This window comes from Rhinolophus hipposideros, assembly GCF_964194185.1.
Source record: "Rhinolophus hipposideros genome assembly, chromosome: 8".
NCBI classification, from domain to species: Eukaryota; Metazoa; Chordata; class Mammalia; order Chiroptera; family Rhinolophidae; genus Rhinolophus; species Rhinolophus hipposideros.
In genome coordinates this window covers 92,137,851-92,162,969 of record NC_138054.1, presented here as the reverse complement: position 1 = coordinate 92,162,969, position 25,119 = coordinate 92,137,851, and the positions used below count along the sequence as shown (strand labels likewise).

At 56.0% G+C, this 25,119-nt stretch overlaps 2 protein-coding genes across 5 annotated transcripts in view; one reads left to right on the top strand and one right to left on the bottom strand.

Moving 5' to 3' along the window:
* NPHP4 (nephrocystin 4) overlaps window positions 1-12,640 on the bottom strand; it is a 107,004-nt gene extending 94,364 nt beyond the window's left edge. For 3 of the 4 annotated variants that reach the window (XM_081057247.1, XM_081057248.1, XM_081057250.1), the window contains exons 1-3: window positions 12,431-12,640; window positions 8,001-8,173; window positions 4,068-4,220 (exon numbers count right to left, since the gene is read on the bottom strand). In XM_081057247.1, the coding sequence (XP_080913373.1) occupies window positions 4,068-4,220; window positions 8,001-8,173; window positions 12,431-12,635 (531 nt within the window). In that variant the 5' untranslated portion in view covers window positions 12,636-12,640. Of the gene's footprint in view, window positions 1-4,067; window positions 4,221-8,000; window positions 8,174-12,430 lie in introns of those variants that run through there. The other variant, XM_081057249.1, reaches the window with a different exon arrangement.
* Window positions 12,641-13,781: 1,141 nt separating this feature from the next.
* Window positions 13,782-25,119, top strand: part of KCNAB2 (potassium voltage-gated channel subfamily A regulatory beta subunit 2) — an 84,392-nt gene continuing 73,054 nt past the window's right edge. Inside the window, exon 1 of the mRNA XM_081057251.1 lies at window positions 13,782-13,934. The gene's annotated coding sequence lies outside the window, so the exon portion shown is untranslated. The remainder of the gene's footprint in view (window positions 13,935-25,119) is intronic.

Genomic DNA, 25,119 nt, shown 5'->3' with positions numbered 1-25,119 from the left:
ATCACCACACGGCTAAGTGCCACCACTGGCACATCACAGAGAGGTATCATTTCTCCTTCTAGAAACCACTTCTGTCATCCCCCCATTTCTGGCTCAGAGTCCCCCGCAGTGGCTTCCGCTGAGCTGGAGAAGAAAGGCCCTTGCTCAGAGGGACACGGCTGAGCAGATGGGCTCTCTCCCGCTTTCCTGCCTCTGGCGTCTGCGATCACACCTAGGGCAGCATAAAGACGGTGTGACAGAAGGCGCAGAGGGCAGGGACTGCTCGGGGCGTCTGGACGGATTCCTGGAGTTCCACTGATGCTCCTTCAGCACTCACCTTTCAGGGGGAAATTACATCGCGCTCAAACGAGGAAGGGCATTCAAGGCGGTGTCTCACAGCTTCCAGGAAAGGGAAGCAATCCAATTACCTCTGTGGCACACAGAGCAGCTGACCTACCTGTTACCTTAGCAACACCTGGGCTGAGGTGAGCTCTGGGAGGAACGACTCCCTGGTCTGGGTTCCGCTGCCTGGGGAGAACCACCAGGATTCCTGCCCAGCTGCTCTCATAAAATAAAGCGGGAAAAATGAGCCTGTCACCGAAAGGCTGAGCAGGGTTCATTAAGGATGGAATTTAAGGGAGAATCATGTTCATTTCAGAAAGAAAATGTAAAAGCTGCACGGTATTTTGGTCTACCGCATTATTTTTTAAAAGATCCTTTTTGAGAGGCTGAACCATGAGCCGTCTCCGTGGGAGTGAAAGGCAGGGCCCCCCAGAAGGGAAGGTCTGGAAGGAGAGCCCTGATCTGACTGAGAGTGGCCTGGGGCTGACCACTGCGCCCGCCAGCAGAGCTCAGGAGCCCGACGCCAGGGAACCTGAGTCTGGGGCCAGGAATTCATCATTTACAGAAACGCACCCAGCTCAGGTTCAAGGCAAGACTTCTTTTTTGAAAGTCTTTCCTCAGGACCTCGTTGGCAACGTAATGAAATAACAACTTCTTCCAGGGCTGTGCATCACATCAACAAATCAGTACAAACCCAGAGCACACAAGGACGATTTATTCATCCACGTTTAGCGGGACAGTCACACAGAATCCAAACGAGGTCCCCTGTTCCTGGCAGCCAGCCGCCTCAAAGCAGCTCACCCCCACGCCACTGCCGATTGGTAAAGCCAGGGAAACACAGGCAATGAGTAAAATCAGAAAGCGATCACCACCAAATTTCTGAACCACCTCTGCTAAGGGCAGACTGTATTTATCCGTTTCCACACGTGTGTGGGCAGAGCAGCCCCTCAGCATGACGCAGCCACCAGGGAGAGCTCCACACTGCGACAGCACGTGCACGTGCCAACTCGTGACACGCGCACACACGGCGAGGGGGACGCTCCTCAGCTAACTGAACTTAAACAAAACCTATTTTTCTGTATTCTGACCGTCAAGGAAATGAGAGGGGAGTGCTGGGCTCAGAGGGCGGCGGGCTCGTTCCTGGGGCATCACTGGCCTCTGCTGCTCGCCGAGGGCATAGCAGCCGGAGCATAGCTGCCTCCCTAAGTGATTCTGGACTCTGCCATTGCCATCACCTCCCACCCAGAAAGGCTCTATTTACCCCACACTGACCTGGCTGCATGCTTCAGCTCAGCAACTCCAAGACTGAAGGGGGCAGATTTTTCCAGAAACTTTAAGAATGGTGGTCCTCACTAACCCACCATCCCGTCCCCACACCCAGCTCAGCAGGAGACAAAGGATGAGAGCGGCTGAGGCTGAGCTGGAGCAGTGCTCGGCTCCACACTTGGAACACGGCACCGGGTCTCGGTTTTCCTAACTCAGACCCGCACTGCGAGCTCAGGGCCCCACACAGCGTCCAGGATGCAGTGACAGCATGTGCGGCCACAGAAGGCTCCCAGGCACGGATGCCAAAGCCTGGACAGTCCAGGAGGAGGGGCGGCACGCTGAAGGCGTTCTCACAATGCACGGCTATTCTGCAGGGATCGCCAGAGCCAAGTGCACCAGCGCAGACGGCAGGCCCTGCGCTCGCGGCCTGTGGGCTGTGACGACCACAGTGACAAGGCCCGGCCCCAGCCACTCTGAGGGGGAGGGCGCAGACGGGGCAAAGACAGTCTGTACTGACTGCAGAACAGTCCCATCCGGCAACATGCCCACGGGGACACTGCAGGCCCCTCTGACACACGGGGCTACACGGTGCCTGTGGACATCACTGCGGTCACAGTCCAGGCTGTGGGACCAGCCTGACCAAGCCCACCACTCACACCGCACACATGTCCCTGTGACCGGCTGGATTACTCTAAGGAGGGGACATAATAATACCGACCTCAGGAGGACAATTCTGAGGACAAATGACATAGATGAGCTTCCGTGCCAATGCCTGGCCTGCTGGAACTCCACAGTGGGGGACAGGCATGTCACACCTTCATCAGTCACTGTCACAATACTGGGCTTCCTTGGGCCTGACTGTCCACAGGAGAAGAGCCAAGCAGCTGGCCCTAGAAGACCCCAGAAGGCCAGCCCCCAAGGCAGTGCAAGCTGAGCCCAGGCCAGGTTACCAGCGACAGCAGGGCCACGCCGCTCCTGACACAGGCAACGAATGGCCTGTGCTGAGACAGCACTGTAAGGAGTTGCCCAGTCACACACGTGACTTACAACGCAAACCTTTCTGATAAGACTGACCAGAGACCTTCAAGAAGCATTTGCACAAGCTGTCTGACAACCTTAGTATCAGACACATTTTTAGTGCCCAGGACACACACTTTCCCACAGCTTACTTTAATCTTCCCGACCTCCACGGGTATCATCTCCGCCTCCTACCGTGTTAAGTTAGGGCACCCGTCAGCATCAACCCACATGAGCCCCACAGCCCTCACCCGGGGAGACAGACAAACGCAGAGGGCAGCACTGCTCAGCCAGCTGCCCGCAGCTTCAGAGCTGGGCCAGGACAGTCCCCAGCAAACAGGGGCACTAGGACTGTGGTTATGCACGGTGCCATCTCCAAGGATGGCGAGGGTCCTCCCCACCTTCGTTATTCACTGTACTAACCGTCAAAATACCAGGCTTCCGTGGGCCTCACTCTGTACTCACGAGAAAGAGACCAGCACAGCCAGGGCCTCTCAACACCTGGGACCATCGCGCAAGGCTGCACCGTGCACACATGCTGTGTCAGGATGCCCACCCCACCCCCAGGCTCTTCTCCTCGCAGCTTGCCTCCTTCACCTGCCACCTGCCTGTACACCCGTAAGGCCGCCCTCTCTTTCTTCTCCAGTTTAGATGTCAGCTCCCTAGACAGCCCCCCCCCCCATATCACCCGCCTAAAGCAGGTTCTCGGCCTTCTCTGGGACAGCAGCGTACGGGTCTCCTTCCGAGAATGTGTCACCCCCTGCAGTTACTCTGCTACTGCTTTTTAGTGAGGCTCCCAGCGGATCACAAGTCCTGTGCAGTGAGTACCATGCCCAGGTCACCCACCATCAGCACCCAGCGCCAAGCCCAATGGCTGGCAGACAGCAGACCCAGAACAAACATTTGTGGGTCTGGTGCAGCCGAACAGGATGGAAAATACCCATCTGCAGGGTGGCCAAGCACAGAGCTCCATGGGCCGGATGGCGCTATTGACCAATGGCAATGCAACAGCCTGCTCTGGGGGCAGAAGGCATAGGTCTGAGTCCGTGCTCTGCCACCTGCCACCTGGCAGCTCACTTTACTTCTAAGCCTCAATTTGCTCTTCTTCCAAGAAAAGAAACTAAAAGGAGGTGTGGGAGGAAAACTGGGGCAATCGAATGAGATCAATAATTTCCTAGCTTTGTTCCAAGTGCCCCAAGGTTCCTCGAAGGTGACAGACCCTAAGTGTACCCCTCCACCCACTGCTCCAACAGAGCCTCAAACTCTCACCTGTTTAGGACACTTGGCTTCCGCACACGATTGCTTGGAAATGCAGAGCCCACGCTAAGACCAGCTCTGCGATGACGGGGTCTGCTGCTCAGTGGCATTCCTGGGGTCTGAGAGGCACTGGTCGTATCCCCAGGTCAGGCTGTACCCTGCACGCCCCACAGCCCCGCACACCTGCTCTCCGTCATCATGCCCACCTCATTAAAGACGATCCTCGATGGCTGCCTTGGGAGGGGCTCCACAGGCCTCCCCGTGGTCTTCCACGTCCTCCCGAAGAAATGTCGGTAGGTGACATCAAAGAGAGACATGCGAAGATGGCACCCCACCTCCGACAGCACTTCCAGCACTCCCTAGGAGACAGAAGGGATCAGCTCTGAAGGGTTCTCAATGTTATGAGCCATCCCCACAAGTGCCGGTGGACCGTTCTGGTAAAACTGGCCATGCAGCATCCATCCCCCGTTCAGGTATCAATATCCTTGATAACTGAACTCTCACTCAGGACACTGAAGTCCCCCAGCACAGACACAAGCCTAAGACTCACCCAGAGCCATGGGGACACAAGAGGCGGGGGCTGCAGAGACACACGCATCCGACACCATGTGGAGCCAAGAAGGAAGTCCAGGAGACACCACATGAGACCCTGGATCAAGCCACACCTGAAGCCTATCCTATGGCTTTGTCTGATGTGAGTTAATAAATCACCTCTAGCTTAAGCTCTTTTTGATGGGTATTTTTAGCATGTACAACCAAATGAATCCGTCCTGATATAACCACAAACTCTAAATTCTCAACTTGCCAGAATTATTTCGGGGTGATATTAGCAAAGGAACATTTCTGAGGACTGAAAAATCATGGCTCCAAAGATGGCAAGGCAAACGGAGACCACAGAGACCTGCCCTTGTCCCAGAGCTGCACACCTGCAGTGAGGTTCTGCTTTGGTCTTTAATGCTTTTGCTACTGGTGCAACGGGCAATGAATTTATTGGCACGTAAGTTATTCATAACATCCACTGATTAAATTTTTACTGTCTGTAGAATATGTAGTGAAGCTCTTTGTTTCCTTCCTAATATTGGTAATCTTTGTTTTCCCTTTTCTTGTGATCAATCTTCCTAGGGGTTTATCAATGTTATTAATCTTTTCAAAACACCAACTTCCAGCTTTTCTCTGTTATTTGTCCTTTACTTTAGATTTCTGTCCATATATTTACTACTTCCTACTTCTAATTTCTTTGTGTTTCATTTGGTCTTTCTATCTGGATTCTTAAGGAGGAAGCAGAGGTCATTGATTTTATACCCTTTTTCTTTGCAATTATAGCCACATAAAGCTATAATTTTAGTCCTCACAGGACTGCTTTAGCTGCATACCACAAATTGATATGTTCTTCCATTACACAATTCAAATTATTTTATCATTTCTCTATTAATTTTTTTGACCCATGGGCTAGTTAGCAGTATGTTAATTTCATACTATTTGAATACGTTCTAGTTATCTTATTGCTATTGATTTCTAATTTAATAACATGTTAGTCAGTGAACATACTCTGTCTATTTTCAATCCTTTTAAACTTATTGAGTCTTATTTTTGTGGTCTATCTCAGGGAATGTTCCACGTGCCCTTGAGAAGAATGTGTGGTCTATTTGCTGGGTATAGTGTTTTCGAGATGACAGTTAGGTCCAAATCCTTGTGATGTTTTTGTCCATTTATCAGTTATTGAAAGAAGAGAATTAAAAGTCTCCAATTATGATGGTGACCTGAATGTAGTTCCCTTTAGTTCTACACTTTTGCTTCACGTATTTGGAAGCTGTGTTATTGGGTGCTGTACACAAGACTTATCACAGCAGGCCTGTTATGTTCTGAAAGGCTGGCCCACAAAGCTGGCCCTTGGCTGGAGTTTGGGAACTTACATTTCGGGAGGGTTCCCAGCACCCTAACTGATAAGCAAGGCTCACTGTGCTAAACTGTTTGTACAAGTGATTTATGCCAAACATCTGCTTCCCTTCTAGGAACCCGGACTTTTGATACGTACTAAGCAGAAAGCGCCTACATGACCAATCCCCCCAAAAAAACTCCGATTTTTTTTAGAGACCCAGGGCACTGAGTCTCTAACGAGCTTCCTCTGTTGGCAGCATTTCACATGTGTCGTCACAACTCATTGCTGGAAAATTCAGTGCATCCTGTGGGACCCCTCGGGCAGAGGACCCTGGACGCTCGTGCCCGTTGCCCCCGACTTACCCTGCAGGTACCCTTCCCTCAGCTGAGCTTGCTCTGTATCCTGTCACCATAATAAGTCTCTCCTGTGAGGATGGCTATATGCTGAGTCATGTTGAGTCCTGCCAGCAAATCACCAAACCTTGGAGTGGCCTTGGGGACCCCAACACAGATGCATACACATTTAGAACGGTCATGTCTTCCAGATTAGATCCTCATTATGAAGTGCCCCTTCATCTCGGGTAATACCCTTCACCTTGACATCTATTTTGTCTGATATCAGTACAGCCACAAAGCTTCCTTATGCCTAGTGTTTACGCAGCGTATCTTCTTTCCATCCTTTTGCTTTCATGCATATAGCTTACATCTTTATGTTTAAAGTGTGCTTTTGTGTAAGCAACCTAGGATTGGGTATTACATAACCCTTAACATGACTTTGGATCAGGATTTCCACTTGTAGGAATTATTCTACAGACATATGTGTACACGGAAACAAATGATCGTAAATGAAGTTATTCACTTTGGAGTGTCTACAATAGCAAATGACTAGAAAGAGCCTGAAGGTTCACCCATAAGGGCCTGGGTAGATAAACGGTGGTTCATACATCCAAAGACATACTACGATGTCTTAAGAAAGAGTAAGAAATTCCTCATGTAATGACATGAACAAGCTATAACGCATACTAAGAATATTTTTCACAGTGAAGTAATACAGGCATATTTATTTGTTCTATTTCCTTCGGAATTCTGGGAAGTTGTACAAAAAACAGGTAACGCTGGCGGTATCTAGGGGGGGACAGTGGGGGCTTTGGGGACTCTGGGATGACGCACTTTCCTGTGTGCCTTTGTGAATTTTGAGCCACGGGAATTACCTTTCCAAAAACAAATAAATAAAACAAAATGGGAAAACACATTTTCCTGCATAAAATTCCTAGGGACCAGGAGACGGCTGTCCGCTACCTTGAGCTGCCAGGGGGCGGGGGCCGCTGGAGGCAGTCTCTGTGGGTCGGAGTCCCCGCTGGCCCGCCAGAGCTGTGTCACTCTGGGGACTCCACGTGTCTCAGATTCCATCCCCTCCTCTGCGAAAGAGGTGATGACGGTCCCTATTTCACAGCACGGTTGTGACAATGAGGCGAATTCGTACAAGTGCCAGGAAGTGAGGCTGTAAGAGCAGAAGCCACCGCAGGACCTCACGAAGCAGCAGATGCGCAGCGGGCACTGTCACGGCAAAGGGCCTGCACCGTGTGGGGGTGAGCAGTTCAACAACAGTACGTTCTTCACACACCCAGCGCTCCAGCACTTGGCGTGCCCACAGAATGGCTCTGCCACCGCAGGGGAGGGCCGTCTTGCCCAGCCAGACCGACTAGGCAGCCGCGTGTCTACACCGGCAGGCCTGGACATCCCCACGGGCCACTGGGCCTCACTAGGACACTCCATCACATGCGATCCTGTGGGCAGCCCAGGTGCCCTACCGGCTGAAGGCACAGATGGGTGCAGAGCCACAGAACCAGGGCCTGAGTGTGCCAGAGGCTGTGGTACGCCCAAGCACAGGGCTTCTGCCGGGCTGCCCCAGGCTCTGCCCCTGCAGTTCTAACTGCCAGGCCGAAAGCAGGCAGGGCTAAGCAGTGCACAAGGCCACCTCTTGCAAACAACCTGTCTCAGAAATACTCCCGGAAATCAGATTACCAGGGTTTTAAAACTGTTCCACTGTGGGCAGAAAGGGTCCTTAGTGTCAAAAGTGCTGACCAAGTCGCTGAGTCATGTATTCTCTTTGCTGATGAGCCACTTGGCCTCTGAATACGGCTAAAGCCCAAGGTAATGGGTACAGCGATGAGACAAATAAATAAGCAAAATCAATAACCTCCCAGCTAGCGGAGAGCAGGAACAACGTGTGTTTGACAATAAACAGCAAATTTCTTTACCTGCTTAATGAGTGGCCCATCCAGCCTCTTCAGGACACACTGAAACGCTGTTGATTCCTTTGAAGGCTGGCGTGCTCTCTGTGGGTGGGGGGGGACCAGCACGTTTTCATCGAAAACCCTCTGCCAGTCATGCATTCTGCGGGTCTGAGGGTCACTTGGGCCTCTAGGATCACCTGCACCATTTGTGTTCGAATAAATAAAAACGGTGTAAGGACCACAGTGCTCAGAGCAATTCTGCAAGTCTCCTACTTCCCACTGACTCCCAGAGGAACCACCATCCCCGAAACCCATCCCTGCAATCCCACACGCCAAACCCCAGTGCAGGAGACTGGCACCCATACCACCTTCTCCTGGTACACATGCCTGTCTCGCTCCAGAGACCCTCTCTGCCCCTCCTCCGCCCAGAAGCCAACCAGAGCACGACCGTCCTGGCCCCCGTGACTGGTTTGGGGATACACATGCAGGGCTGCTCTGTGCAGTGGTGGAGGTGCAGCCCTGCGGCCTTGGGGACTGGGACTGTCTTAGAAGGAACTGGGGAACGTGTTCCTGTCAAAGCTATTGAGATGCAAATCTCAGAGCTTCTGCTGGTTCTGTGGAGGGGGAAACACTCTTTCCTACAGCCCGTGGAGCAGAGGTCATGAGCTTGAAGCTGCCACGGCCCACTGCGGGAGCATTTACCTTGAGACATAAAACGCAGGCAGAACAAAAACCAGAGCAGGAGCACAGTGTCATCAAGTGGACCCTAGTCACCCAGGACAGTCGTGAAATGTCTTATTCCTGAAGCCAGCTGGGAACAGGTTTTGAGTGTTACAGGCTTCTAGGAGACCTGGCTCACTGAGGATGTCATCTGCCTCCCAGCCAGACAGGCATCTAAACCTTCTCGAGACTCTTTTCAGCTGACACAGAATCTTAAGATCTTGGCTTTGATAAGAGGCCGGATTCTATACACTAAAATGACAAGCATGGAGAAAAGGCAGCGGTTTGGTCTCCTAACACTGCAGTTTTCTAAATGTGGTCCCCAAGCCCCTGCGGTTCCCCCAGGGTTTTCAAGGGCTCCACAAGGTCAAAGCTATTTTCATAATATCCAGGTGAAAGTGCCTTTCTCACTGTGTTGCCATTTGCACTGATGGAGCAAGAGCAGTGACGGGCGAAGCTGTGGGGGCCTCAGCACAACCCGGGACCATCCTGAAGCACCCAGCCCTGAAGGCCGTCCTGTGTCCTTCACCACTCAGGGCTTCACTTCAGAATGTCCTTCATGAGACTGTGAGAACTATGAATTCTATTCCATCTCAGCCCTTGAGTATATGCATTTTTTAATAATCTGTGATAGACCAGGAAATACCAAAAAAAAAAAGAAAGAAAGAGAGAGAGAAACCTGCTGGGAAATGAAGGGCAGTGGTCACCTCCAGCGGGGTAAGCCCTGCTGTGACAATTTGGACTGCAAGCTGAACTAGCTGCTTTGGTCGCATAGCACCACCATTTTTACTAAAAAGGACGGCTGAGAAAAACACTTACCCAGATTTGTACTTGGCAGATCTCCCTCCAACATGAACAAAATGAGCCTGTCACTTCAAGGAAGATGTGTAATAAAAATCAAGCTTTCCGGCAAAAATTAGAATTGGAAAAACCTGTATCTTCCATCAAGCCTGGCAACTTCATACTTCTCCAACACATGTCTGATGAGACAGGCCAGTAACGAAAGTGATCTTTTGAAATTGTATGATTAAATGTGTCAATACTTGGAAGATCTGCATAACTCAGAACGAGTATTTCGCAACTGAACAATGCATAATGATACAAACTCGTGAAGGAGGGAAAAAATGTATTCAGATGCAAGGCAGACCAACTGACTTGAATGTAACAAAGGGTAACAGAGCATGAAAGGCTCCTGGGCAGATTGTTTCAACACTGCATTTGTATCACTCACAGATGTGATCAGTGTTAAGAACCCCGGGGTGAGGACATTATCCTGGATTATCCAGGTGGGCCTGATATAGTCAGAAGGGTCCTTAGAAGAGAGAGGCAGGAGGCGTGCGAGGAAAGGTGACTATGGAACCAAGGAAAGATGTGAGGATGGAGGAAGGGGCCACAAGCCAATAAATGCCGGCAGTCTCTAGCCACTGGAAAACACAAGGAAATGGATTGTGTCCTAGAGCCTCCAGAAGAAACCAGCCCTGCCCACACCTGACTCCAGCCCACTTGAGACCGATTCTGACCTCTGGCCTCCAGTACTGGAAGAGAACAAATGTGTGTAAGCCACCCGGTTTGTGGTCATTTGTTACAGAAGCCACGGAACTCATACAGGTGTCCACACCTATAAGCAGAAGAGGCCTGACCAATACCCAGCGGGACATCCACCTGGCCAGGAGGGCTTCTGGGGGGCTCCAGGGTCCAGCCCAAGTCCACGTGGGAAGCCCGTGCTTCTCTCGGTCAAGGCAAATGCCACCTGTCCTGTACTCATCTGCTCACTGGCCAACTGCTTACACAAGGGAGCTTACATTCCTGTGTCCCTGGCACATGGCTCTTCCACCAGAACTCAATATTCACAAAAGCAAATGAAAGTTTCCATAAAGTTGACTCCCACGCATTTTTTCCCCAGAGAAATTTGTTTGCCCGTTGACTTTTGTTATAAAGTTGGAATATTTATTCATACGAAGTGAGCGCCATAAGGGAGTGAGAGGGCCATCTGTACAGAGGAAGTGTGTCCTGCCTCGGAGGCCCTGGCAGAGCACAAATCACACCCTGAGAGCCCTCTGGAAGGAAGCGCACATGTCCCCCCACCCCTATCCCCCACCCCCATCCAGGACGGCGCCTCCTATAATTATGGCCGCTCCAAACCTTGCGGATTCGCCCAACTCCTGACCCAGAACCTCTTTCCTCCCTTCCCAGTGACTGTGGGACCCAATACCACACTGGGCCAGTAGATGTTACTGAAGAACCTCACAGGGGAAACGAGGGCATGGCTCCGGGCTGTACCAGTCAGACACAAGCTGGGAAGAAGGAACGGCCACCCAAAATCAAACCACTGAGCTGGGCAGGTGGAGGCAGTCTCAGTGGGTGCTGGAGGGAGAGGTGACACCTGAGACACAGGCTCCCGGAGGTGAGAGCCAGGTAGCCGCAGGGGCTGTGACACCCAGAGCTCTTCCTTTTCCCCAAACGCCACCAAGCAGCTGCCACCTGGCCCTCCCTTGTTTCCACCTCTACTCTGCCCCTGCTTCAGCTCCTCAGACACCATGCGCCCCCCCCCACCCTCTAGCCAGACACACACACACCCTTGGGTACTTCCTACCTGTCCTTCAGGAGTCAGAGCAAATGCCACGTCCTCAGGGTGAGCACCCCACCCCTCACCAGGGGCACCCCCACGTGGGATCCTGTCACAGAAGTCACCACACTGCGCAGTTACAGTTGTGCTACATGCCCGAGCGGCGTGAGGTCAGGTAGTAAACAGCTGTTTGATGACTAAGTAAATCCATACATCATGCAGCGGAGGAAGGGGAGAGGGCCCTTTGGGACTAGATGAACGATAGAGAGAAACGGGGAGGGTTCTGTGCTTTGAGCCCAGAAAGGGGTGTAAGGGGCTGGGGCAGGACCATGGCAGAAAATGTGCCCACTTCTGTCGAGCTCCCTTGTGAGCCAGGCACCCACAACACCTTCCTATGTGTTATTCCAACAACTCTGTGAGATAAGTACCATCATCATCCCCATCGTACAGTGAGGAAAGGGAGACTCAGAGGTGGAATGGGCAGGCCAAGGTCACACAACCAGCCGTGACTAACCTCAAAGCCACTATGAGCATGCCTGCCCCTGCTACCCCTCCAAAGCCAGGAGGGGCAAAGGGACAGGAGGCCCCAGAGGGAGGGGCCGGAGTGCTGGCCGACGGCTCCCCTCTCTCCTCTGACTGCCGGAAAGTCTCCTACCCTCCCTGCATCCTCCCTGCATGGGCTTCTCACCTACACAATGAGGGGCTGTGAGGTTTCCTTGAGGTCTTAGGTGCTGCACACCTATCCAGCAAGTGTTTACCAAGCACCTGTTCTGTTCCAGAACACACGACGGTGAAGACTGGCCAATGCCCTGTCTTCAAGAATCTCAAGATCCAGTGGGAGAGAAAGACAAGCGGCGAGTGTGAGCAGCACAGAGACGACAAGCCTGACCCAGCCTCTTCTCTGGGGGGGCCTGAAAGTGGGGGTGAGGGAAAGAGGAGGGAACCAGGAGCTGAAGAGGTGAGCTGCGCGCAGTCTCTCAAAGGGAAAGGGAGCGACAGGAGCCCTGAGGAGTGATCCAGGCACAGCAAAGCTTCCTTTCCAGAAATGAACAAGACCTTCAACGCCTGAGACCCAAAAGTTTTGCAGAGCTTTTGGGGGAGTGAGTGGAGGTCTAATCGAGCACTGCCTGGAACTCCCTCATTCAAGAAATAGTGTCTAAGTACGTACCACGTGCCAGGACCTGGAGAACCCAGGCTGAGCACAGCAGCCAAGCTCTCCGCCTCCATGGACTGTGTCTGGAGGAGGCAGAAGGACGGATACAGGCCAGCAGGCACAGCCGTGGTTGTGACCTGTGGAAATGGTAGAGAGGAGCGGAGGGTGCGGCGAGCTGTGACTGGAGAGCGGGGGCAGCACCCGGCTGGCCCTCCACCATCCTCTGAAGTACTCCTTCTCTAACCGCACAAGCGTGAGGCCGGAGTTCCTTCACATGCTTCAACCGAACTGGACAGTGCCACTGTGAAGGGAGGAGTGGAGCCGAGAACACAGCCGTCTCGTACGGAGACAGGCCCTGGAGACACGTGCACGGCTGGGCCGCGGAAGGGCCGGCGCGGGGGCTTGGAACCGCTCAGGAGCGCCGCCGGCTGGACGGCGGAGGCTGAAGGCGGGAGCCCGTCCAGAGCGCAGCCTCCTGCGCGGGCCAGCGAGCCTGACATCGTCCTGGGGGCGGCGCTGCGACAGGCCAGCAGGGCCAGCTGGGGACAGGATCCAACAGGGGCCGGGCACCCAGCAGGAGTCCCCCGCACAAGTCTGGTCGGGGAGAGGCGGCGGGACGCCGAGCGGAGCAGGGCCAACGCCGGGGTCTCGGCAAAGCCCGCGTCGGCCCCGCGCTCGCCCGAAGCCAGCGGGTGTAACAGGAGCTGGAGGCCCAGCAGGACGCGAGGGACTCGCAGTCCGGGCCAAACCAAGTGTCACGGCGGGGGGTGAAATGCGACTAACGTGGCCACAGCCCTGCGCCTCGCCCGGCCGCCAGGCCCTGCAGGCACCGCGTCCCCGCAGAGCGACGTACGGAGCATCCTTACCCTGAGCGCGAGAACCCCGCCCGCTCTGCTGCCCTCGCGTCCCGAAGCCGCGTCCAGCCCCCCCCGCGCCGCCAGCCAACGTGGTTCCGTCCGCCGCAAGCGGCGTTACCTAGGAGACCGGCCCGTCGCGCCCGCGCCAACCCCGGATTTACGAGGCCCACGCTGTCGACGAAGTGCCCCACGACGGACCCAGAGCCGCGGCAGCTGGCCGATGCCTACCGGAGCCGCAGGGCTAGCGGACCGAGCCCCGGCTAAAGGGCGCCCCGGCTGCTGCCGCCGCAGGAGGAGGCTCGCAAGGCGGCGCGGCGCGCCCTCGGGCCGAGAACCCACGCCGCGTCACCGTTTTCGGCAGGGCCGCGGGACCAATCAGAGCCCAAGTCAGGGAGCTCCGCTCCGCCAGCCCCAGCCAATCAGCGCGGCGGTGGGCCCGTCTGATTTGCATCCCGGCGGCCACTCAGCCAATGGGAATGTGATTGACATGAAGGCCAGCCAATGATGACCTAGGAGAGGCGTGGCCCCGGGTGTCCCACGAGGTGAAGATGCTGCGGGCGGAACCTGGCCGAGCGAGCGGGATTCGGGGGCGCTAAAGTCGCTGGGGCAAGGCGGGAAGGAAGATCCGGAGCAGGGCACAGGATTCGGAGCTGGACCCCCAGGTGAGTGCAGGGGGAGACCCCGGCGGGCCGCGCTGTCCGGTGCTGTGCACTGGGAGAGCGGCGGCGGGGACCCGCCAGGCCCGCGCTGATTCCCCATCTCCTCTTCCCCAGCGCGTCCCCGCGCCCGCCTCCGTCCTCACCTCCTCTCCAGCCGGCTGGCTCACCTCCGTCCCCAACATCTCCCTTCCCCCAACCCGTCCTCCTCTGCCTGCCTCATCGGCATCCCGCCCGAACCCCCATCCCCGACCCCTGCCCCCAAACTTCATCCCTCCCCCGTCCTTGTGCCTCTCTGCCCGGCCTCGAACCCCTCGGCTTCCCGCAGCTTCTCCTCCCCCTGCCCCTAGTCCTCCTCCCCATCCCATCTCCTGGCCGCTGCGCAACCCCCTCGGAGCGCTGCTGGTCCCGGTTCTCCCCATCGCTGCTCCTTTTTGCTCCTGAAGGCTCCCCCTGCCTCTCCCTCCTGGTCCCCATCCCCATCTTCTCACCCATTCTGCTCTCAGGTCCTCCGGTCTCTCTCCCCGTGGGCGCTCTCTCCGTCTTGCCCCACTGCCCAGGACCCTGGCACTCCAATCCTACACCAGCTACCTACACCCCTCCTCCCCGGTGCCCCTACCCCATCTTCTGCTTCTCTTCTCTTCCCACCTCCCTACCTGCTGCTGCTCCCACAAGGAACGCAGCGACCCAATGGTTGCCCTGCTGTCTGCTGCAGTAGCAGCAGCCAGTGTACTTGCCCACCTTCCCGCCCAGGCTCACCGGACTCTGCTCTTGGCATCAGTCCTGGAGGCTCCTGTGGGGGCTACACTTTGCCTAGAGCGTGGGGGGGGGGCTCCAGGTAGGAAGTCCCTTAGCACCCTTTCCTGCCTTGCTCCCTGGCCACCCTCTCCCTCCCCACTCCACCCCCACTTTCCTGCTTAGCCTCACTTTGTGATTCAGCATTTTTGGGGCTGGTAACTTTCTTTGCTTCCTGGTATGATAGGGGCCAGGCTGTGGGGCTGCAGGCTGGGGGTCTTGATCCTACACCACCTAAGGAAACAGACTGGAGCGGCCTGGGTGGGGAGCAGGGTGGAGAGTGGAGACCCGCTGGTGGAGGCTGCCTCTTCCTCCCTTTCATTTGTCTGCCCTGTGTTGAACCACATCCCGGGGGAGATGACATAAGTAATAGCTCTTGGGGAAATGGGCTATTAGCATTTATGGAAATTAATACGTCCGCATCCGGGGAGCAGGAACACCAACTTCAGGCCACAGCTGTCCCACTGTCTGCTGTTTCAGGATTTCTTCTCTCTCTGCAACTTGTCCTCCCCCTCAAAACAACTCCAGCCCCCTTCCAATGGCAAAAGCAAGCCCCAGCTCTGCTGAGAACTGCATTGAGGCCCCATGTTGCAGGGCTTGGGGACGTGCGTGTGGAGAGTCCCATCTGCCTTCCTGATTGTTGCTTGGCAAACGCATCTACCTGCAGAGTCCAGGCTCACATGCCCCCTGTGCCCTCGCAGTGGGGGCCCCCGAGAGCATTGCCCCCCCCCAGGTCATGTCTATAGGGATGCCCTCCAAGTCCATACCCGGCCTCAGTGTGGCACCGAGTGGGTCTGGGCTGGCGCACATTCCTGCTTCAAAGGCAGCCTGCTGGAGGCTTCCCATAAAAAACCCAGGTCCGGCTCCTTGTGCCTCCTCTCTGCTGTCTGGGTCCACAGATACTGTGGGCACTGCTCAGAGCCTGGGGACTGAGCCAGGCCCCCGGGGACGTGAAAAGTGTGGAACCTGGTCTCAAGCTCAAAACCCTTTTGAGTCTGGATGTGGAGCCTGGATGGGAAGAAGTGGGCACAGAAGTGATTGCGTTCACACCACAGGAGGTGTGGCAAGATGGAACACCGCTTCTTGTCGTGGGCACGGGGAGACCAGAGGGGCAGCCAGCTCTGGGTGCGGCTTTATACCATGGGCTTTCTCGCTTTCCTTTTTCAGTGATCTTCTACACCCCAAATGATTCAGGAGGAAGTGAGAGTTTTGATTTGGCAGTTTCCGGGAGGGGCGGCGAGGGAGGGGCCTCCTCTGGACTTGCCTGTTTGTTGGAGCTGGGTCTGTGGCAAATGGGCAGCAGGCGTGTAGCGTGTGGCGTAGGAAGGCCCTGCTGTTAGAACATCGGGGAACGGGTTTCATTTGTGGAGACTCTGGCTGGAAGCAGTGTGTCTTTAGTCCTTGACTAAATTCTCAGTGACCTTCACGTCACCAAAGGTCCCAGAGCCAGAGAGAGCAGTGTCCTGAGGTTCCTGAATAACAGGGCAGAAGAGCGGCAGCTGTAGGAGTATTCAGGGAGGACTGCCTCTGAGGGTGTGTAGGACCAGAGACCCCACGCCTCCCTCCACCCCCCTCCCAGCAGCTGGGGGTCTCGCCTCATAGAGCTGCAAGGGTCTTGGCCACCTGCCTTCTCAGAGGAGTCATCGGAAGCCCAGGGGCAGTGACTTCTCCAAGGTCACTCAGAGGCAGGGGTGGGGCCAGGGTAGACCTGTCCCTTCCCGCTAGTTGCAGCCGTCACTTTGGCCCTCCCACTTGGGGGAAGCCAGCCAGCCCCTGTGGACATGCCCAACCTTGGCCGTCCTGTGGGAAGGCCCCTTTGGAGGTGTTGCAGTGCCCTGGGGTGCGTCTGAGTCACTGGGAGGGCTGTTGGGAGCAGGAGATGCTGCCAACCACAGAGAATTCTGGCAACACCTTCCTGCCCAGCCTGGGTGGCCCCCAGAGTGAGGACATTTGTTCCGAGAAGTCCAAGAGATAGCAGGGCCCCAGCCACTGAGCGGGATGAAGGGGAGAAGGGACTCTGTCCATGTTCGACCTGCACTTTCTACTTTGCTTTGAGGTGGGTCTTGTAAATACCACGGCGAGGTGGGCCGGTTAGCCTGGATGAGGGGGAGACTGAGGCAGTGGGCAGTGGAGAGGCCGACCCCACCTCCTGGCTCTTGCAGAAACCTTGATTCTGTTCCTGCTGTATCTGGACTCTGAGGCAGGTGCCCCCTCTTTGTAAATGCTTACCCCTCCCCCATGGATGTGTCTCCTCAGACTCGCAGGAGGGTCAGGGTTCAATCCCTGTTCCTGAGGACGCGAACACCTTCCTTTTTCATTGAATAGGAGCCCCCAGCACACTCAGCCCCCCATTCACTGCATGCTGCCTTTCTTTGGGGCGACTGTGAAAAGATGTGGTCCTTGGCTCAGACAGTTCAGGGGAGTAAAAGGGAGCAGGGCCTCCCCTGGAGAGGGCACAGCCTGGGCCACGTGGGAATGTCACCCACCTGGTCGTCCTGTCACTGCAGGGGTAGCTTGAGGCTTTCTGTTCCGTCTGTCCATGGCAGGTACCAGAGTCTCCCTGCCGAGTGGATATGAACAGGGCTGTTTCTTCTTACCCTCTGCCACATCCCATGGGGCTCAGAGAGCCAGACTTCCTCCCTCTGTATCCAGGGATGAGCTCTGGGCCCAGCACCCCTAGCCTGAGCTTGCCCTGTGCCCGCTGTCTAGCTCATAGCCTGGAGGGCGGGGTCTCATAAGGCCACGCCCTGCTTTACCAAACGGCCATGTGGTTACCTAGTGAGGGGGGCATGGGTGCCAGCTTGTGCGTGTCCCTCCTCACAGAGTCAACCCCCAATTCCTGTCTCACCCACATCGCTGCCTTCCTGAGTTCCTTTTTGCAGGCAGCCCCTCTTCCCTCTTACTCTACCACACAGGCCCTTGCAGAACCGACTGTCTCAGTGCCATGCAGGGTGCAGATAAAATAGGACTGGGGAAAGGGAAACAGCCGAGAGGGGGTGAGACCATCTCACTCGGCCGAACATGCATGCTGCAGACCCTGTTAGTGCATTTTCCCCACCGAGACCTTGAGCCCTGCCTGCTGAGCAGTTGAGATCCATGATCGAACTCAAGGCTGGAAGCCAGGTATACGCTTTCCTTCTCAGATCCTTGCACCGGGTTCGAAGAGAAACCAACCATCTATTCATGATTGGGCTGGCTTCCCCAGTAAGCAAGCAACATCTTGGGCCCCCGTAAACAACGCGTCTTGTCCACCGGGCCCTCTGTCACCGGCGTGGCCTGTGGCCCCTGGTGCACAGTTAGCTCTCTGTGTCTGGCTCTCTCCCTCTCCGCCACTTGGCTCCATTCTTCAGTCTTCCTTTTTCTGGATCGGTGACATGAAGTGACTCGCGTCGACACATAGGGACAATCCCTGTCAGATATGGGCACTCAGTAAATGTCACTGAGTCTGTGACCTCCATTCATAGATTGAGCCCAAACCATTGCCTACCTGGAGCCCAGGTGGCTCCCAGGAAACTTCAAGTACAGTGGCTTGATTCCCTTTCTGAGGCATTTCATGATCCCACTCGGAACTCCTAGAAAGGGGACATCCATGGAGGGAGAGTGGAGGGCCTGTTGCCATCTGTCTGTAGAGAACAGCCTCCCTGTGAGTGGAGGGACACCCCTCGCCCTGTCCTCCCTTACCTCAGGCCTCCTGGAGGGCCGGGCGAGCCTGCCAGTCGCCCTCTGCACACCTGCGCGTCTGCCCAGCGGCCCCTGGGCACTGAAGGGCTGCAGAGCCCCACTCTGAGCACGCCCACTCCCCTTCACCACGACATGTTTTCCTGTTCCATCGCTTGGCAGGTGTTTGATCTTTCAGAGCCAACTGCCACCCTGATGTCCACAAGCTGTCAAATGCAGCTCAGGGCAGAAGGATCTAGAGTTCTTCCGGGGAGCCTTGCCCTCCTGAGCCGGGGAGCCTTGCGCTCCGTAGCGGCAGGCCCTGTCTAGGAACTGCTCTTCCCGGCTCTTCTAGATAGAGGAGAAGCAGAAATAATAAAAATGCGTGGACAAGGAGACTCTGATGAATCTGTGCATTAAAAAATAAATTAGAATTTAAACACTGTTTAGAACCTACAAATCCTGATGATGGGTGAAGGCCTTTGAGGCAGACGATGAGCAGGACCCACCTATCTACCTCCAGGGACCAAGAGCCAGAAAGAGGATGGAGTGACCACACCTAGAACGCAGATAAGCTCTGCTGATGGAGAAGGAGAGATGGGGGAGGGGGTATGACATCTGACTGAGCCCTTGAAAGAAGGCAGGGTTGTGATAGCGGAGCTGGGAAAGGACCGTCTGGGAGAGGACCCTGCACGGGCATAACCACGAAAGGAGGATGGGATGGGCTGGACAGTGGCCGAGGCCCAGGGGAAAGCACAAGCGGGCCGTGAATGTGACAGTCATTGAGACTGAGCAGAAACAGGTCCTGGGAGACCAAACATTGGGCCCCTGGGGGCTTTGGAACAGGTCAGTGCCGTGTCCGTGCCAGGATGGAGAAAGTGGAATGTTTCCATAGTGAGGGACAAGAACTGGTGGGCCGTGGGGAGACCATGTGCGCGTCCTGAAGGCAGGGCCCGTTGTCCGTTTCACTCGCTGCTGGAGCCCCAGCGACTCACGCAGAGTGGGACCCCACAAATATGTCTTGAGTGGAGACTAGGAAGGAGGCATGGAGGCAAAGCCGCTGTGGAGCTGGGCCACGATGGGATGTAGGAGGTGAGAGGAGAGTCCAGCCCCCCACCCCCCAGGCGGCGTGGCTGGGTGCACACAGGCTATACCTGGAAGCCCCGTGCTGGGCCTGCCTCCCTGGGTCTGAGGGCCGTGCTCCGGCCAGTCGTGTCCACAGGCATTGAGAGGATAGGCCTGGGGTTCAAATGAGAGGTGATTGCCAAGCACCCACTAGTGACAGCTCTGACAGCAGACAAGGTCACTGGGAACTGGGGCCTAGAGGGAAGGGGGCAGAAGACAGAGCCAGGAGCAGCCACGAGTGCAGGATTTGAGAGGGAAGGTGAAGGTCAAAACAGACAGGAGGAAACTGGATTATCCTGGGGCCTGGGAGGAGAGGAAATAGAGGATGGGTCCGGTGTCCACTGCACCGGTGGGCACGCTGCTGGGGAGGCAGTCTATGCTGAGGGGAGGAAAGGCTGGGCTCCCAGGTATAGCTGGCATGGCCACAGAGGCACTCTCTTAGTAAAAGGGGCACCTGCCGTCTCATCCTCCCAGTAAGAGGGCACCTGCCGTCTCACCCTCCAGTAACAGGGGCACCTGCGTCTCACTCTCCAGTAACAGGTGCACATGCCGTTTTGGCCCTCCTCTGTGTCAGCTTGTTCACCCCTCACTGTCCATGGGCAAAGAGGTCCCCATTTTACTGGTGCAGAAACAGGCGCTGGAAAGCGAAATGACTGCCCTAAGGTCACAGAGAGCTTACAAGGATGAGCCAGGATCCGAACCCAGGCTGTTTGGCACCAAAGCCCCCTCTCTTAACGTTTGTGCTCTGCTGTCCAAATGGCTCTTGAGAAATCTGACAGTAAGAAACACAGGAAGCTGAGAGAATTGCTATGCACTCGAGGGGGTCGCAGGTTCTTGGGAAGAAAGGTCATTTTTCTGGGTAACTGGGCCTATCGCCAGCATGCCCGGTCTGTTCTTTTGTAGACAATTTCTGTGGTGCGTGATTGTTTCCTGCCCTAATGGGGATTTTTCTGGGGACACCTGTGAAATACGGGGTCAGGGCTCATCCTTCCAGCTTCACTGATGGGTCAGCATGTGTTGTGATTGCAAAGAGTATAAAAACGGGGGATGTGTTGGGACGGAGGGGAGTGGTGCCTGAAAACAGCCCCCCGGAGGGTCCTGGTCCAGCTCAGCGAGCGCCTTCCCTCACCAGCCGCTGGTCCAAGGGTTCCAAGGCCACACTTTGAGAAACACTTCCCAGCTGTTTGAGGTCATGGGTGAACTTTCCCACGTCCTCTTCTCCTTAAAGCGGCACATGAGGAAACGCGTTTTGATGGCTGACAGCCCTGACGGGGAGGGCTTCACCGCGCTTTCTTCAGTTCTCTGGAACAGAGAAGGCTGCGTTCTGCTGAAAGAAAGGACCTGCTGCTTTTGTCGGCTTTGAATCTCAAACTGAGTGCGTGGTGACATGCTATTGTTAGCAGCGCCCAGTCCTCTTGGAAGGAGGTTTGGCTGGGGTGCTGACTCTCCCGTGTCGTGTGGAGGACGTGAGGAGGCAGCCGGTGGCATGTTACCCGCCCTCTGGGATCCTCTTCCCACCCCCTGCTCAGTGGCTGTCTCACCCCCCAGGGGGTATTGCCTTTCCCTCTCTGTGAGGAGAAGGTATTTTTAGTCACCCAGGCCAGGAGGTGTTCAGGTGTCAGGGACAGGAAGCCTGGAGCCATTTCTGTCCCTTTGCTCCTGCAGAGGATGAACAATGCCGAAATAAGCATTGCAAATCCCAAGCAAAAATCTCCACCTTTCAGCTGGCCAAGCCTCCAGGACACAGGGCATTCAGGGCAGCTCCCGTGGGACATGGACCCACTGTCCTAACAAAAGGACCTATTCAGATGGGACGTCAGCCATCCTGGGCCCCATGGTGTCTGTAGAAGACACGTGCTCCCGACCCTTTGTGCAAGTGGGGACCGTGCACTCCTTCCCTCACTGACCAAGAAGCAGGGGTGGGATCAGAGCAGTGGAGACATGGGGTCTAGCACAGGGAGGTGCCACTCGGGCAGCAGAAGTGTCTGCAGGCCCAGCGGGCAGGACGGGCCAGTGTCGTCCTATGTGTTCAGGAAAAAGGGAGACGAGGCTGGGGCCAGGCCCAAAACCAGGTGGGGCTGTGTACAAAAGGCGCCGACATAGCTTGGGGTATTGGAGGGACCGCAGGGACAGGGACATCGGTCTGAGTGAGGATCTTTGGGAAGCTGCTCATCTTTAGAAGATGCCTCCTGCCCCCTCTGTGGGGCTGAGCTGGGTCATCTGTCCAGGGTCGGGGGAGGGAAGCTGACCGAGTCCCTTGAGGCACCCAGCCATGGTTCCCTCAGGAAGTCCTGAGCTGCTCCAACTGCCATCGTCACCACCATGCCCCCAAACACACACACGCACATACACACGCACACACGCACACACAGCCCGTGTGCCTGGCAGGGTATCTGCCCCCGCCTCACCCAGGTTTTGGCAGAGCCCACTGGTGTGTCGCTGGGCAGGATGTGGAGGAGAAGGTTTCTCCCCATCCTCCCGCAGCCTGGTAACCATGGTAACCCTGGGAGCTGCTGGAGGCGCCCAGCCACCTGCTGGGCTGTATGGGTGCTGAGCTTTAACAGTGGACCCCTGGATAGCGGCCTGGGGAAGGTGTAGTCCCAGGCACTCACCCAGCACTCTGCAAGCTAGGTGTCAAAGGCCAGGGGACCCTGACCCTGCAGGCCCTCGAGATGAGAAGGCACGTGTCCCCAGGCTCAGGCAGAATCCCTGCCCTCTAAAGCAGCCCAGAGCAGGTGGGCATTGAACCAATATGGGGCTTTATCTCATCTGGTGTTGCGGGGCTAAGGTCCTGAGCTCCTCCAGCCTGCGGGCCTCAGGAAAGCCCCTTAGCCTTCTCATTCTTGGACGCCGTTTAGTCCAGCCTCCTCGTTTTAGGGAGAGGGAGACTGAGGCTCCAGGAGGAATCGTACTTGTTGGCAGAGCTGGAGTCACTGTGGCCCAGTGGGGTCCTGCTGACCGCTGTCCTGTGTTCACTCCCAACTTCCTCACCAGTGTCCTGCAGGTCTCAGCAAGCACGCGCCGCAGTGGTCATTGTAGCTGACATCCAGGCCCTCCTAGACAGTGTGTGCCATGAGGACGGGGCATGTCTGTCCCACCTCCTCTGTACCTCAGCTCAGCCCTCGGCAGGCACACGGCAGGAGCAAACTCTCAGCAACAGTCAGAAATGATGGACTCTCTCAGCAGGCGGAGTCACATGGGACACAGCACATGTAGGGCCCATCCACCCAGCTAGAGCCACTGTCTGCAGAGCTGGGAAGGGGTGTGGGGCCCTAACCCCAGCTTGGGCAGCTTCCACCCGACTCAGGACGATCAAAGAACAGAACCCCCAGGCAGAAACCAAATTTTGTGCCAAACCCTGTTCCGTGCATCAGAGCACCTTTTGGGGTCCACCACACACATTGTGCCCCCCAACCTAGGCCTCCCCCTTCCTAAGCCAGACAGCCTGTGCCGGGTCCTTCAGGGAGACGTACTGGGGAATTTTGTTGGTGCCAGAGGCAGGACCACCATGAAATGCTACAGGCATCAGCCTGCCTCAGGCCAGAGGTTCACTCACCTGTCCCAGGCCAGCCTCACAGACTCCAGAGTGCCCACAGTCCTTTGAGAGCCAGCACACTACAAGCTTCGGACAGATGACCTCACCCCCAGCTCCCTGGGGATGTTGCTGTCCAGGGCTCAGAGCTGTGGGGAGAGGTAAATGATACAGTCCTGATGAGTCCGCAGGTTCTCTGTGGGGCTTGACTCAGGAATGAGGTCCGGTGGCCCTGTGGCTGTCCTCTGCCGGGACTGCTCTCCCACTTCGCCTTCTGTCTGCATGTCCCTCCCAGGAATCTTCAGGGGCCCCACTTGGAGGAGCTGGGCTGCAATGCACCTGCCACCTCATGAGCTGTAGGTCCTGAAGCTGAAGCCATGCAACCAAGCCTAGGATCTGCGGGGACAGGCAAAGGCCTTCCCCACCACGGGGCTCCTGATTTCATCTTTCCCAGTCTGGCCATTCTGCTGATGGCCCTTAATGCCCCTAGGGCACACTCCTGCCACACCCTGAACAGCAGGCAATGTTCCAGGGAGGGCAGAGTAGCCCTGGCCTCTGGAACATGGCATCCAGCCAGGAATGGCAGCAGGCGGGAACAGTCCCTGCAGCTGAGACAAAGCCAGGTGCACCGAGCCTGTGTGCTGAGGCAGCTGTGGTCCTTGGGCTGGCATCAGGCTGATGGCCACAGGCTCCTAGCCACCTGGCATCTGGACACATCCTGCCCCTCAGCCTCCCTGAACAGACCGCATGCCAGTCCCGGAAGCCAGGACGCTCGCTGCTCATGTTTTCACAGCCAAGTCACTTAATTATGTGGAGATAGTTCCTCCGAACTGCAGAAACTATCCAGGGCATCCAGATGGAGTGGTCCCAGGTGGCAGAGAAGGCCGTGGCCCACGAGCAGATTTCCAGGGGAGAGGGGAGCATCCAAGGGGAAGGCTGAGCTGCTGAAAGCCTTTGCCCCACTGCAGGAATGGGCAGGCACTTCATCTGAAGCTGGAAGATGATGACGATGATGGTGGTGATGGTGACAGCAATGACTACCATTGTTTGTATCAGCAGCTGCCATTTGTCACGGTTCTGCTCTTTGGCAGGCCCCTGCCAGGACCTTGCAAGCATCACTGCTCATGCCCCAGCCACCCAGAGTTGGTTCCATGATGATCTGTGTTTCCAGGGTGAGAACAGGTGTGAGCTTCACTTCTGGCCACACGGCTACCAGAGGGCAGAGCTAGCATGTGACTGCCAGAGACTCCCGACCCGCGTCCTAGACCACCTCATTAGCGGGGCAGATGGTCACCCTTAGCCTCACTCCTGGAGTAGGGTCAACAGGACGCCTGGGGAGGGGAAGCCATGTGGGGCGCAGCCCGGCCCCCAGCTGGCCGCCCTGCTCAGCTCAGTGCCGGCAGAGCCTCCCGTGGGCTTCCTCATGCTACCGAGGGGGTCTTCCTGTGCCTACCTGCCACACACGGGCCTCCCCTGAGTCTGAGGCAGGAGCCATGTGGTTCAGAGGAGGGACTCTCCCTCTCACCGGAGGCCTTCCTGTTCTGTCAGCAGATGTGGGTGCTCTCTGCTTTCCCCACTGGACATTACAGCACGAGCACCAGGCCAAACAGGTGGGCAGTCACCGTGAGTGACCGCATTATATCCTGTTGTTTTTCCGTAATTCGCCGAAACAGTATTTCCTTAGAGATTGAGCGTCTGTTCACTCTTCCCAGCAAGTCTGTAGTGAACTTTCGTGTGTGTGTCTAGGTTTGTTGCCTCTCTTGCACCGTCCCATAGTAGGATTTCTGGACCCCAGCTTAGGGGCCTTTCCTACCGACCAGATGTACCACGTGCCCCAGCAGCAGCAGCGTCTCATGGAGTAGTGGTTTCATGGCAGCCTCCCCAGCAAGGAGTATCTGCAGATAGAATCCTGTTTTTCCTGTTAATTATATGACTGCGAAGGTGCAGTGCCTGCTGCTTCCCTTTTGCATATACTTTAATTCAGCAGCGCCTTTCATGGATGTGGAGTAAAGCTGGTGTTGCTGCATGGGCAGGCTGTGAAGCTTTCCTGACCATCACGTGGCCCTGGGACGTAATCCTCTT